This window comes from Typopeltis vanoorti, chromosome 4 (assembly GCF_054136105.1).
Source record: "Typopeltis vanoorti isolate ZY-2024b chromosome 4, IOZ_Tvanoo_1.0, whole genome shotgun sequence".
NCBI lineage: Eukaryota > Metazoa > Arthropoda > Arachnida > Uropygi > Thelyphonidae > Typopeltis > Typopeltis vanoorti.
Genome location: NC_143552.1, coordinates 155,041,533 through 155,054,130, shown reverse-complemented (window position 1 = coordinate 155,054,130; position 12,598 = coordinate 155,041,533). Strand labels below are relative to the sequence as shown.

Below are 12,598 nucleotides of genomic sequence, written 5' to 3'. Positions count from 1 at the left end.
TGATACTTTAGATACAGCATATGGAAACAGAAGTAAGAAACAAAAGACATATGATGCTAATATAAATATACTAACATTTTTAATCATTCATGTTACAGGTGAAAATGTTGGTACATTTATATTAGCATCATATATGGAAAATGTCACCTTCCTTTATTCAAAAAGGAAAAATAGAAGGACTGGCAGGACCTCCCAAAATTGTTAAAACATTGCATTCTGGTGATGTCCTTGTGGAAACATTGTGTCAGCAACATTCTGAGAAACTACTGAGAGTAGCAACAATGGGTGGAATAGAAATTACAGTGACACCTCATAAAACACTTAACTCCTGTAGAGGTGTGATATCAGAATGGGATCTCCTTGATGTTCCTGATGAGGAGATATGTTCAGAACTTAAAGATCAAGGAGTGACAGATGTGAGGCGCATCCTGTTACGTAGGGATGGTCACCTAGTTCCAACCAAGAACATCATCCTTACTTTTGATACACCTAAGCCTCCACCATCTGTGAAAGCAGGATATCTCAGCTGTCCTGTTAGATTGTACATCCCTAACCCACTGAGATGCTTTAAATGTCAGAGATATGGACATGCCCAAACTGCCTATCGTGGTTCTACAACCTGTGCTCGATGTGGTAGTAAAGAGCATGATAACAAATCTTTCTGTGCAAAAAAAGCTAAATTTGTCAACTGTCAGGGAGATCATCCAGCTTACTTTCGTGCATGTCAGAAATGAAAAGATGAAAAAGAAATACAAAGAATGAAAATAGAGCAAAACATAACATACCAGGATGCAAAAAGAAAACTAGCCACTATCACACCTGCTCTGAGATCCTCTTATGCTGGGAAGGTAACAATTAAGAAAGTGACAGTAGCAACTCAACTTGTATGTCTGTTCCACCATCTGATAATTTCACCATACCTGCACTTTATGATCACAAGAACTTCTCTATTGAGCACATCAATCACATGACCTATGGCCTTACTCCAGAGACAACTTCAAAAATGATCCCACTTGATGAAAACCCACTAGCCAAAAAAATTATGGCAAAGATATCACTTAAAGATAAACCACCAGATACTCCCACAGAAAAAATGGATACTTCAGTATCCAGTGAAATTAAACTAAACTTACCAACTTACCCTAACATATCAGACTTATTGAATACTCTACCAGATGAAGAGATGGTAGCCGTCCATACTTCCCCAAAACAATTGATAAATATAAATATGACAAAGATAAGCCCTCAACCTCCCAAAAACCAGACAAGTATATAAAACCAAAACAATAGGAAAATTTGTACAATGGAACTGTCGTAGATTCTGCCAGAATATCGATGATATCAAGAGTTTGTTGCGGAAACACAAACCTTTCTCTTTCTGTCTACAGAAAACATACTTAAGACCCAGTGAAGACCCTACCTTTAGGAATTTCACTGTTGTACACAAGGATAGAACTGGAGGTGGTCCTGCTCATGGAGGAGTAGCTATCCTAGTGGGCAGTCATATTTCTTTCCGCCAGGTCCAACTTAATACTTCTCTGGAAGCAGTAGCAATTCACTTCTCCGTAGGATTTCTTATTACGGTATGTTCAATTTATTTACAACCAAGTGCTGAGTTAAATGAAATTGATCTTGATAATGTTATCTCGCAACTGCCTGAACCCATACTTTTGATGGGTGACTTTAATGGTCACAATACTCTATGGGGTAGTGTCAACACTAATAGACGTGGTAGAATCATTGAAAGAATTCTTGATAATAATAACCTCTCCCTTTTAAATAATAAACTCGATACTTTCTTCCATATGCCTACCCGTAGATATTCTGCAATTGATCTTACAATCTGCTCCCCCTCCATTCTTCCACTGCTCACGTGAGACGTTGAAGAGAACATATATGGAAGTGATCACTTTCCTGTTCTCTGCACAATGTCTTCACAGGAACCATGTTCACTCACATGGATACATATATGGAAAATGGACCAGGCTGACTGGAACACTTTCTCTCATCTTGCAAAATTTAATGCTGATGCCATCAGTCAAACGCCTATCAATGAAGCAGTAAAATATATTACAGAGTGCATTGTCCAGACAGCAACAGCCTCCATCCCAAAAACATCATCTTGGTTTCCACTCTATCATTCATAAGATCAACACAGAGCATGGAATATGTTTCGTAGATATCCCACCACATCAAACCTTATAGCCTTCAAGTTTGCTTGAGACACAACATGCTATGTGAGCGTCAGAGTCAAAAACAATCGTGGATCCAATTTACAATATCAATTAATCAAATGACTCGTCCAAAAATTGTGTATGATAAAATCCGGAAAATGAAAGGCTGATATAAAACACATTGTTTGTCTACCTTAGACCATAATGGAAGTGTTATTGCTGATCCCAAAGCCATTGCAGACGCTCTGGGAGAAAATTTTATCAGAATCTCAGCAACAGCTTCATATCCGTCTGAATTTTTAATTCTGAAAGAACAGCAAGAGAAACAAAGGCTAAATTTTTCTACCAATGTTCCTGAGCCATACAATCAGCCATTTGTTAAGGAGGAACTAAAAAGAGCTCTCCTACTATCTCACCCTAGTGCAGTAGGGCCTAATGACATCCTGTATGAAATGATAAAACATCTACCTTCATCTTCTATGGATCTCCTTCTTTTACTATACAATAGAATACTTGCAGAGGAAGAGTTTCCAAATTCTTGGCATAAGTCAATTGTCATTGCTAAAACCAGGAAAAGATCCAACACAAGTAAATAATTATCGACCCATTGCTCTGACCAGCTGTTTTTGTAAGATACTAGTGGTATTTAGTGGTATTTTCTAATGGTATTTAGAAAGCAACAATCTTCTCGCCAATACACAGTGTGGGTTCCGTAGACATCGCTCAATTTTAAACCATTTGGTTCGTTTAGAAACTTATATAAAAGATGTATTTCTGAAGCAAGAACACCTTGTTTCAGTTTTTTTTTTTTTTTTTTTGACATGGAAAAAGCTTATGACACAGCCTGGGGATATGCATATTAAAAGACCTCTGTAACCTGGGTCTTAAAGGAAACCTTCCTGTATTTATTAAAAACCTTCTTTCCAGGCGAATTTTCCAAGTCTGAGTGGGAAATACGTTATCTCGATCATATCATCAAGAACAGGGTGTTCCCCAAAGCTCTATCTTAAGTATGACACTTTTCACTGTTAAAATTAACTCAATCACCGAACAGCTTCCTCCCACTGTAGACAATGCTCTATATGTTGATGACTTCACAATTTACTGCCACTCCCTTAACATGAGAGTAATTGAAAGACAACTTCAGCAAGCAGTTGATCATGTTTCTCTGTGGGCTCTTAGTAATGGGTTTAGGTTTTCAACAGAAAAAAGTGTCTGTGTACACTTCTGTCGAAAACACACTCTTCACCCAGATCCTGAATTAAGAATGGGAAGCACTATTATTCCAGTATCTACAGAAGCCAAATTCTTGGGACTGATCTTTGACAATAAACTTACATTTCTAGCACACATTCGTCAACTAAGAGAAAAGTACAAGAGACTGTTGAACCTTCTTCGTACTCTATCCTCTACTGAGTCGGGTGCTGATCGAGCTTCATTGCTCCATCTTTATCATGCACTTATATGTTCAAAGCTGGATTATGGGTCTCAAGTCTATGGTTCTGCAACACAGAGTAACTTGCGATGGTTGGATTCCATCCATCATCAGGGTATATGGATAGCTACTGGTGCCTTTCGCACATCACCCACTCAGAGTCTTTATGTTGAATCAAATGAACCAGCTCTATCACTTTGAAGACAATTGTCTCTTAATTATGCCCTAAAGATAAGTTCTCTCCCAGATCATCTTACATGGACTAGTCTCTTTTCTCTGCTCTGGGAAGCTCAATACCACACACTTCAAAATGACATACGTCCTTTTGGTATGCGTATTAAAGAAACTGTGCAAGCTGTTGGTATAAATGTTATACCAACAGCTTGCACATAACAGCATCCCTCCATGGCAGATTTGCACACAGTCTTGCAACCTCTCACTTTGTCAGCTACAGAAATCTCATACTCCATCATCTGTCTACCTCCAGTTGTTTAATGCACACAGAGCAGCACACTGATTTCTTGCCTATCTATACTGATGGTTTAAGAACTAATACCTCTGTTGGCTGCAGCTGTGTTTCCTGACATTATTATCTCCAACTAGATCCCACCTGATTGCAGTAATTATACAGCAGAGTTACATGCCATTCAGCTTGCACTTGTTCATATAAAAGAAAACTGCTACCAAAAATGTATAATTTAAACACTCATTGAGCTCTTTACAGGCTATCTCCTCTCCTCTCTCCTATGCGTAATCCACATCCAGTACTTTATGAGGTGTTACACCTGTTTCACAAAATGAAAATCCTTAATCTTGATGTTCAGTTGTGCTGGATTCCCAGCCCCATTGGAATTAAGGGAAATGAGGCTGCAGATGCTAAATCAGCTCAAACTTTCTCCACGTTTTGGCAGTACCATATACAGACTACAGACAATTTATACAATCAAAGCTAATTGCTCAATGGCATTCATCATGGCAGGAAGCATTAACAAACAAATTATATAACATTAAACATGAATCAAGCATTGGTGTGTGATATTTCAGGTGCTTGATTAACTTGTCTCATAAATTCTAGTCAATGAATAAAGAGAAGAAGGAAGTTATTCTCACTAGGCTCTGCATAGGTCAGTTATCTTACACATTCTTATTTACTGAGAGCTAATGACTATCCCATGTGTGAAAAATGCAATACACATCTCACTATTTATCATATACTGGTAGAGTGCCAGCATTCTACCAGTATATGGTAGAATGCTGGCACTTCATTCCTAAAAATTTCATTTTTAGGGATGAAAATGAAATTTTTCATTCATTTCAAAAATTTCATTCCTCTCTCAGAGAGAGGAATGAAATTTTTGCCTACCTGGTCAAACCATATACACTCAGGCAGATTGCATGATGTTTTTAATTTTTGCAAAGAATTAATTTATACAAACATATTTGACTGTAATTTTATTTATATGTAAATACTGTATTGCTTCACTTAACTTTTATACGTATATATTACAAAATATGTAATGTTTTGTGATGTATATGTGCAGGAGTTGAGTACTAATGTATGTATTATTCATTAGGTTAATTTCTGACTAATCATATATTTCTGTAGCCTTGAGTTACCTTGTTGTAATTTTGTTAATATGTAAATACCACACTGCTAAACTTAATTTTTATGCATACACAATGTATAATAATTCCTCTTTAACAATATGTATTACCGTAATGACATTTGTTGTAAACTCATTGTAGTAATCTTATATGTAGATACTGCATTCCTTGGTTTGGTGTTACATGAATTTTGTTTATTAACAATATTGTTGTCTAATTATGTACTGCCTTAAATGATGCAGTAATTTTGTTTATATGTAGATACTGCATTGCCCCAGCTTAACTTTTGTGCATACATATTATTTACTAATTTTTTTTGACTAATTATGCATTGCTGTAGGATACCTTGTATATTTGTAACCTTCTTGTAATTTTGTTTATATGCAGATACCACATTGCTAAATTTTATTTTTATGCATGCATGTTATTATGTTTATATTCTATTCTTATTTTTTTTTTTATTTCCTATTTAATCTTATCTCTTATTCTGTTCTTTATTTAAATCTCCCATTTTTAAATATGCGGTCCTATTGGCCTCTCTATAGTTTAACCACGTGTAGGTTACTTAGTATCTATGGCTTTGTCCTTGTGTGGGACGTGACCATTAACACATCATCTGAGACAGTCCACCTGATAAGCATTGACAAATTTATATTATAACTGCACCAGCCAATACCGAGGATAGATGAGACTCTTACCCAGGATGGCTCTCTCTCAGAATGATACACAATAATTAAATTATAATAAAATCTAATCTCTGTTCACTAAATTCTTACATGCAGTCGTGGCCCGCTTTGTTTAATCATACACGTGGGTTCTTCCCGCTAAGTTCGTTAATATTTTTATGAGTGGCTGTTTGAATTCATATACTAAAACAGATCAGGCAGGTACTAAGAAACATGTTTATTAAATAAAGAAATCCTACAAGTAAGCATTACTACTAATTAATCTGAATTATTCTCAAGTAAGATCCTTGGTTCAATACTACTATACAAAATATATAAATGAACTTGCTTAGATCACCTCTATATGCAACTTAACATTATCTCATTAATACTTATCACACTTTCTACATTCACGTGGTTATTAGTTATATAATTTTACACATTACTACTAATTCATACAGAATAAACATGGCCTTGCTAGGCAGACAATTCTCAAACAAAATGGGCCTGTGCCAAGTTGTAGACAGTTCCTAAAGTTCCATAAAATGAGTCCTCACAAACGTTCTTACGGAAACACACACTTTCTTAACTGGGAAATATATCACAAAAGTCTACTTTACCGTCTCTGAAATGATACTCTGTGTCTTTCTTCTTGCCTTGTCTGGGAATCAAGGCTTCTTCAATCTGCTTCTCGTCTGGTCACCTTCGACAAACTATACGGCCAGATTCTCGGCGGGAAGGACGATATGGCTCAGGAGCTTAGCCAGAACGGACGACATCTACTTGGTTCTTCCGTCGCACGACATCGCTCAGCTATCCTAGTCTCAGGAAATAGCTAGGCCTATTTCAAACGCTGCAGCAGACGAACCATACCTTCCACGGCCAGACAAGAACTTCTCCGTCGGTGCAGACTGGACCAGCGTCCGAGAGGTCAGGAAACAGGAACCAAAAAAAGCCTGAAGTGGGGGGTTGCTTGACCTTTTTGTTTTCTTTCTCTTCTCGGCTATCGTGATGCCCACCAATGTGGTCACGTGGGTTTACATCATGGCATCCAGCTCCCTCTCTCACATCGCACGTGCGCTTGTTGTGTTTTTCTTGGAAAGCGCTCTAGTTTCTCTTTCTTATAACTACTTCTCCACCCCACCCCAGTATACGTAACACAGGACAGTTAACGGCGACCCTTGGACTCTGGCTTACAGGTTTTGCTACTTTATAACACATGAAATGGGGTTCTTAAATAAATTTAACAGCTTTAATTAATTTCTTTATCTGACTCACATGCATTACAGGTTAGGTCTTACAATTTTTCTTTCATTTGTTATACAATTTCTTGCTCCTAATCTAGAGTTATATACATAAAATTACCTTTCTGGTATATAGCCCACATGCCACATTCTCTGCCTATGTTTAACTAAAGTTATGTCCTGAATAATTCATGTTAAAACTTTTTCTTAGTTTACTCAGCCACTTCTACTGAGCTACACAGGCAAGAGCCTGTGTTGCTCAGGAGAAGTGGCGTTTGCACTCTACGGCGCTTGACTGCACGAAGAAAGGATTTGGTGGTTCAAATCTAGTCACCGACTAGAGGAAATTTTTCTAAGCTTTTTTCGACTGGTTCCTGAGTTAGTCGATCTCTGGCACGGGCTAGCGAGTTTTTCGTCCTGTAAACTCAAGAAAAATCGATCGTCGAACCCACACTATTTTCAGACATTAAAAATATTGTGTTAGGGTTAGGGACCACGAGATGGCGGCACTAGCTTGCCGCCTTCTTCACTGCGTACCGATGAATCAATGATAGCCTTGGGCCAGCTATCTCTCTGATTGGCAACCAGTGGAGATTGAACTGCCCACTCAGTCTCCAAACGTTAGATAGGGTAAACGGCCTCGCCTACTCCCTGTACGGGAACAAATAGGCATTAGCTGATAATAAAGACAAAAATTTTGTCTTTATTAAAAAATAAATAAAATGAAAAGTGTATTCCTTTATCACTGAGGGCAGCAGTGTCATGTAACATTATATATCTCATATTCCTCTTAACACATTAGGCCCAGTAGTCTATCAAGGCTAAGAAACCTAGCTTTGTAGGAGCCTAATTAATGAGGCCAGATAATCCTATTTGGCTTAATTATTTGTGTTTTCTGTCTAATTTTTTCTGTCTCTTGCACAGGTGAAAAACCTGAGCTTCTGAAAAGAAATATCCCACCACTTAACAGAGACTTGCCTTTATTGGAAAAGTTGAATACATTTTTTTCTCCCTAGATAGAATTCAGACCAAGTCTTTCCAATGTAAGAGCATTGTTATTACATTCTGAACTAGGTATGCTAAAATAATATATATTTTGTTGCATACGTGAACAGTTAATTTTTAAATAAATACATTTTGTACAGTAGTTTGCATTAAGATACCCTGGACAGTAATGGGCACTTAAGGGTCCATTAAGAACTGCAGAAGACAAAGAAGTGATATTTACATTATTATTTTGTAAGGGAGATACATTAGTTGATCAATTGAATTCAAAGGAGTACACCTGCAGTGTTTTTTTATTGTCATTCACTACAGAAGCCACTTACAATTTAAAGTTTGTCAGCGTATTTTGGTAAAGTTCTCCACTTCTAATGCAAAAAACTTTTTTATTACACTATAACACACTTTTGTAATATATTCATTATAGAAAAGCAAATAAACAATTTTTGATATTTAAGTTGTTATTGACAATATTTATTTATTAAATTTATTTGTTTAGGGAAGAATGTTTGAAACTGAATTGTGCTTATTATTTTTCTGTGGATTCAGATGCACAGTTAACCAATCTGAATACTCTGCGCCTTTTAATCGAACAAAATAGGTATGTATTTTTTTCACTTTTTTTTTAATTGCATTGTGTTTGTTACTGGGTTATACCTGTTAGGTGGACTGTTTTAAAGTTATGATTGAGGGAGGCATTTCATTTAAGGTATTTTTCATAACGTTGAATTAGCTAGTTTCAAAATGAAATAATAATACCTTTTATAAAAATTTCTTCTATAAAATTTTTATTTTATTATTATTATTATTATTATTATCTGAGACTTCCAGGGAGTCAAAGACTCATCGAGGGAGGCCGTAAATTACCCAACCCAGCTATCATACCTACTGTTGAATTCATTCGCACTAGATGCACTTACTACCCGTAAGGGCAAATTATTCCACTCACTCACTGCTCTCTGGGAGAAAAACCTAGCTCTTACCCCTTTCTTGACTGCAAATAAATTTAACTTCCATGGATGCCCCTGTGTTCTCTCCCCACCTTCCATATAACGAAAAATTTCATCAGTTGAAATGCTGTAACACCCATTCAAAAGTTTATAGACCTAGATCTCTATCATTTTACCCCTCTTTCTCCTGTTAACCAGTCTGTAATCCACATACTCACAATCTGTCCTCATAATATAAATCCCATAATCCAGATATAATCGTTGTAACTCTTCTTTGCACCCTTTCCACAGCTTCTTTATCCCCTTGGAACCCAGGAGACCAAATCGGTGCACAGTAATCCAAGTGTGGTCTTATCAAAGCCTTATAAAGAGGCAAAATTACTTCCTCATCCTTACATGTCAAAGTTTGCTTTGTTAGGTCATTACTTTCTCCTATTTTCTAACCTTTATTATCTCTGTAATCGCTATTATCTATTCTGCATTCAGACCTAAGAAATTTCTCTTAGGTCTCCTTTTCGGATACTGGCAAATTTATATTTTTAAGCTGCGCCAGCCAGTATCCTATAATAGAAGGGACTCTTACTCAGGGAGACTTTCCTAGATAGAAATTTCTTAGGTCCAAGTGCAGAATAGATAATAGCGATTACAGAGATAATAAAGTTTAGAAAATAGGAGAAAGTAACGACCTAACAATGGCACAGCCGACAGGATGTGATTAGGGCCCCTAAAATTAAGGCTAATAGATCCATAATCACTGTAAGTTAGTTTTGACCTCATATCAAGCAGTCAGGCATTTATTGGGATAGTAGAAATTTGAGGGAAAGGTTTTATATTAGATTGTAAGCTGAATGCAGGTATGTCTTTCCCAACAAGCTCAGAACTAAATGATTCTGAATTCTTCAGAACTATAAACCCCCAACAGATATTCCCTCAGTTTTCCATAGAGGACACTGACGATGTGAGAACTTCCTTTGAATACATTGAGGAACTGAGAAAGATTGGCCGATGGAGCGACTTCCAACTGCTAATTTTGCTATGCAGCAAGCTAGTTGGAAGGGCGAAGAACTTCTTTTACTCCTCGCTGACTCTAAAGGAAACCCTGAATTACCAAAAGCTCAAGGAAATACTCATTTCTCAGTTTTCAAAGGCAAGAAATGTGGGTCCAAATTTATGGAAACTTCAGAAAATGGTGCAGAAAGACAAAGGAGAAGGTAGCAGAATTTTACAACAAGTTGTTAACTCTTGCAAATACCCTGAGTGTCTCTGATGAAGACAAGCACCATCTAAACTGGGCAGTCTTCCAGCACTTCAGGATAGAGCTGAGGCAAGAGCTGAGGAGATAGTATTTGGGAAAGATATAACCAACTTAGAAGAATGTTACGCAGCCGTAAAAGAGAGAGAGAGATAGAGACAGCAATAGGGATCAAAGCACTGTGAAGGAACATCCAGAAAAGGAGAAACAGAAGGCACAGAGAGAGGAAATGAAGAAAGTAGACCTGAGACAGTTTACCAGATTACACTGGCATTCCAAGTTTTAGCAAGGTTCGCTCTTTAATCAAGCAAGAAGTGGAGAGATTGCACCAACCTATCATGGACCGCCTCGATGCGACAACAGCCTCCATGACAAACCAGGAGAATTCCTCCCTTCAAGTTGAGAGGACCACTGACCTAATCCACAAAGAGGTTGAAAAGATGCAAAGGATTGACGGAGCTGTCTGCCAAGTGCAATAGCAACTCTCCTTTGTCCTTGGACGGAGATAATGCAAGAGGTTACTACCGAGAGTCCCTAAGGTGCTATAACTGTAATAAGTTAGGACATCTAGCCCGTAACTGTTTTAACAGGCAAGGAAACTCAAAGGGGAACTATCATTCAGAGGCCAATTCACATGTTTGTAGCAAACAAGTAGAAAAGGGGGTGGAGCGACGAAATCAGAGACAAAACCCTGGAATTTCGGTTGAAGGATCTGCGGAAGAAGGTTCAGGGCATTGATAGATACAGGTTCCCAAGCTTCGATTATCTCTGAGAATTATTTCAGGGAGATAGAGCCCTATGTAAAGGGGAGGATAAAACATCCGTGAAAACCCATTAAGCTTTTGGGAATATCCCGTTCTGTTACTCACGCTATGAAATCAATGAGATTGAAGGTGAGCCTGCCTAATATGGCATGTGCATTTGGCACAGTTTCATAGTCTTGCCAAGAAACTCCCTCCCTCATTTAAGACTAATCCTAGGAAATTACTTCTTAACTAAATACAGTTTCTCCTGTGATTATTCTAGAAGGGAAGTATGTTTTTAAGGGAGGAAGAGAAATACAAAAGCTGGATGTAGATCGCAAGCTCAGAGTAAGGGAGGTGTCCATGTGCGTTGGAAACACCAGAGAGAGAGAGAGTGGGCACAGACCGACTGAGGGGGACGCTGAGCATAGTGCACTCACCAACTGAGAACAGAGTGAGGTCTCCTCGTCAAAGATCTCAAGGAATCCTGATATGGTTGACCTAGAAGAAGGAGGGACACAATCAGATGAAAAGGTTACAAACAAAAATGAGTGTGAGTCAGGTGAAGATACGTTGGAGATCAACTATGCTGCTATTAAGCGGAATATAACTACCTCCGGTAAGAGATTAATGAATAACTGGTGCAAAACTCGGGAAGGACGAGATGATCATGACACAGCAAGTAGTGAGAGAAATTTTAAAACAATCAGATGGGGTGTAGAGCATGCTCTCTTATCCAAACGTAAGCCCAAAATTAAATTCAAAGAATGGAAGAGTCACTCCCAGAAAACTGAGGGAGGTATAAAAAGAGTTTCTCTGAAGAAACAGAAAAACTTTTTTTTTAGAAAGGGGGGACCTTTGTTAGATCCTGAATGGAGAACTTTTGAAAGGAAATTATTCATTCAGGATTTAACATGTTAAATCTAACAAATTAAGGAGATACCTACACTCCAGCAGAAAATAAAGAAAATTGTTTGCTATATGTGAAAATATGTATTCCTTATATGTAAATTACTAAGTTAAATTTAGTTTAATCCATTATTCAAGTGTGAGCAAACAAAGTTTGCGCCTGAAAATATCTTCAGGGCTGAGGTAAGGTAGTACAACACGAGGCAACTCGCAGCAAAGGTGGATCAAGCTCTCAACTCCTTGTCTCGGTATCTCCCATAATGCACAGCACATCTCCTTGCAGACATGTATACTGCTATGCATTAAGGGGGGGGATCACTACCCATACCGGTTTCGACCTTTATTGAGGTCTCATCAGTGGGGGCCAGGCCCAGAGTGGAGATACTAAGGCAGAAGCAATAGGAGTGGTCATCCTTACCTATAGGAGTTGCCAAAAAAGGTGTGCCACCTTATTATAAAGTCACTGTTGGAAAAACAACTGCATCCAAAATCCTCAACTTTGTTCCAATGGAGATAGATCCATTCTTCCATATTTTAGACAAATCTGACTGTTGTTTTAGCCATTCTTAGTCTTCTGAACAGCAATTCTTCACATTAATAATGGATCCCAGGTATTCAA

The 12,598-nt window shown here is 37.7% G+C and overlaps 1 protein-coding gene across 2 annotated transcripts in view; it reads left to right on the top strand.

The window, feature by feature from the left end:
* Plod (procollagen lysyl hydroxylase) overlaps positions 1-12,598 on the top strand; it is a 339,227-nt gene that overhangs the window by 166,402 nt on the left and 160,227 nt on the right. For both annotated transcript variants that reach the window (XM_090392044.1, XM_090392043.1), the window contains one exon: positions 8,625-8,726. In XM_090392044.1, the coding sequence (XP_090248170.1) occupies positions 8,625-8,726 (102 nt within the window). The remainder of the gene's footprint in view (positions 1-8,624; positions 8,727-12,598) is intronic.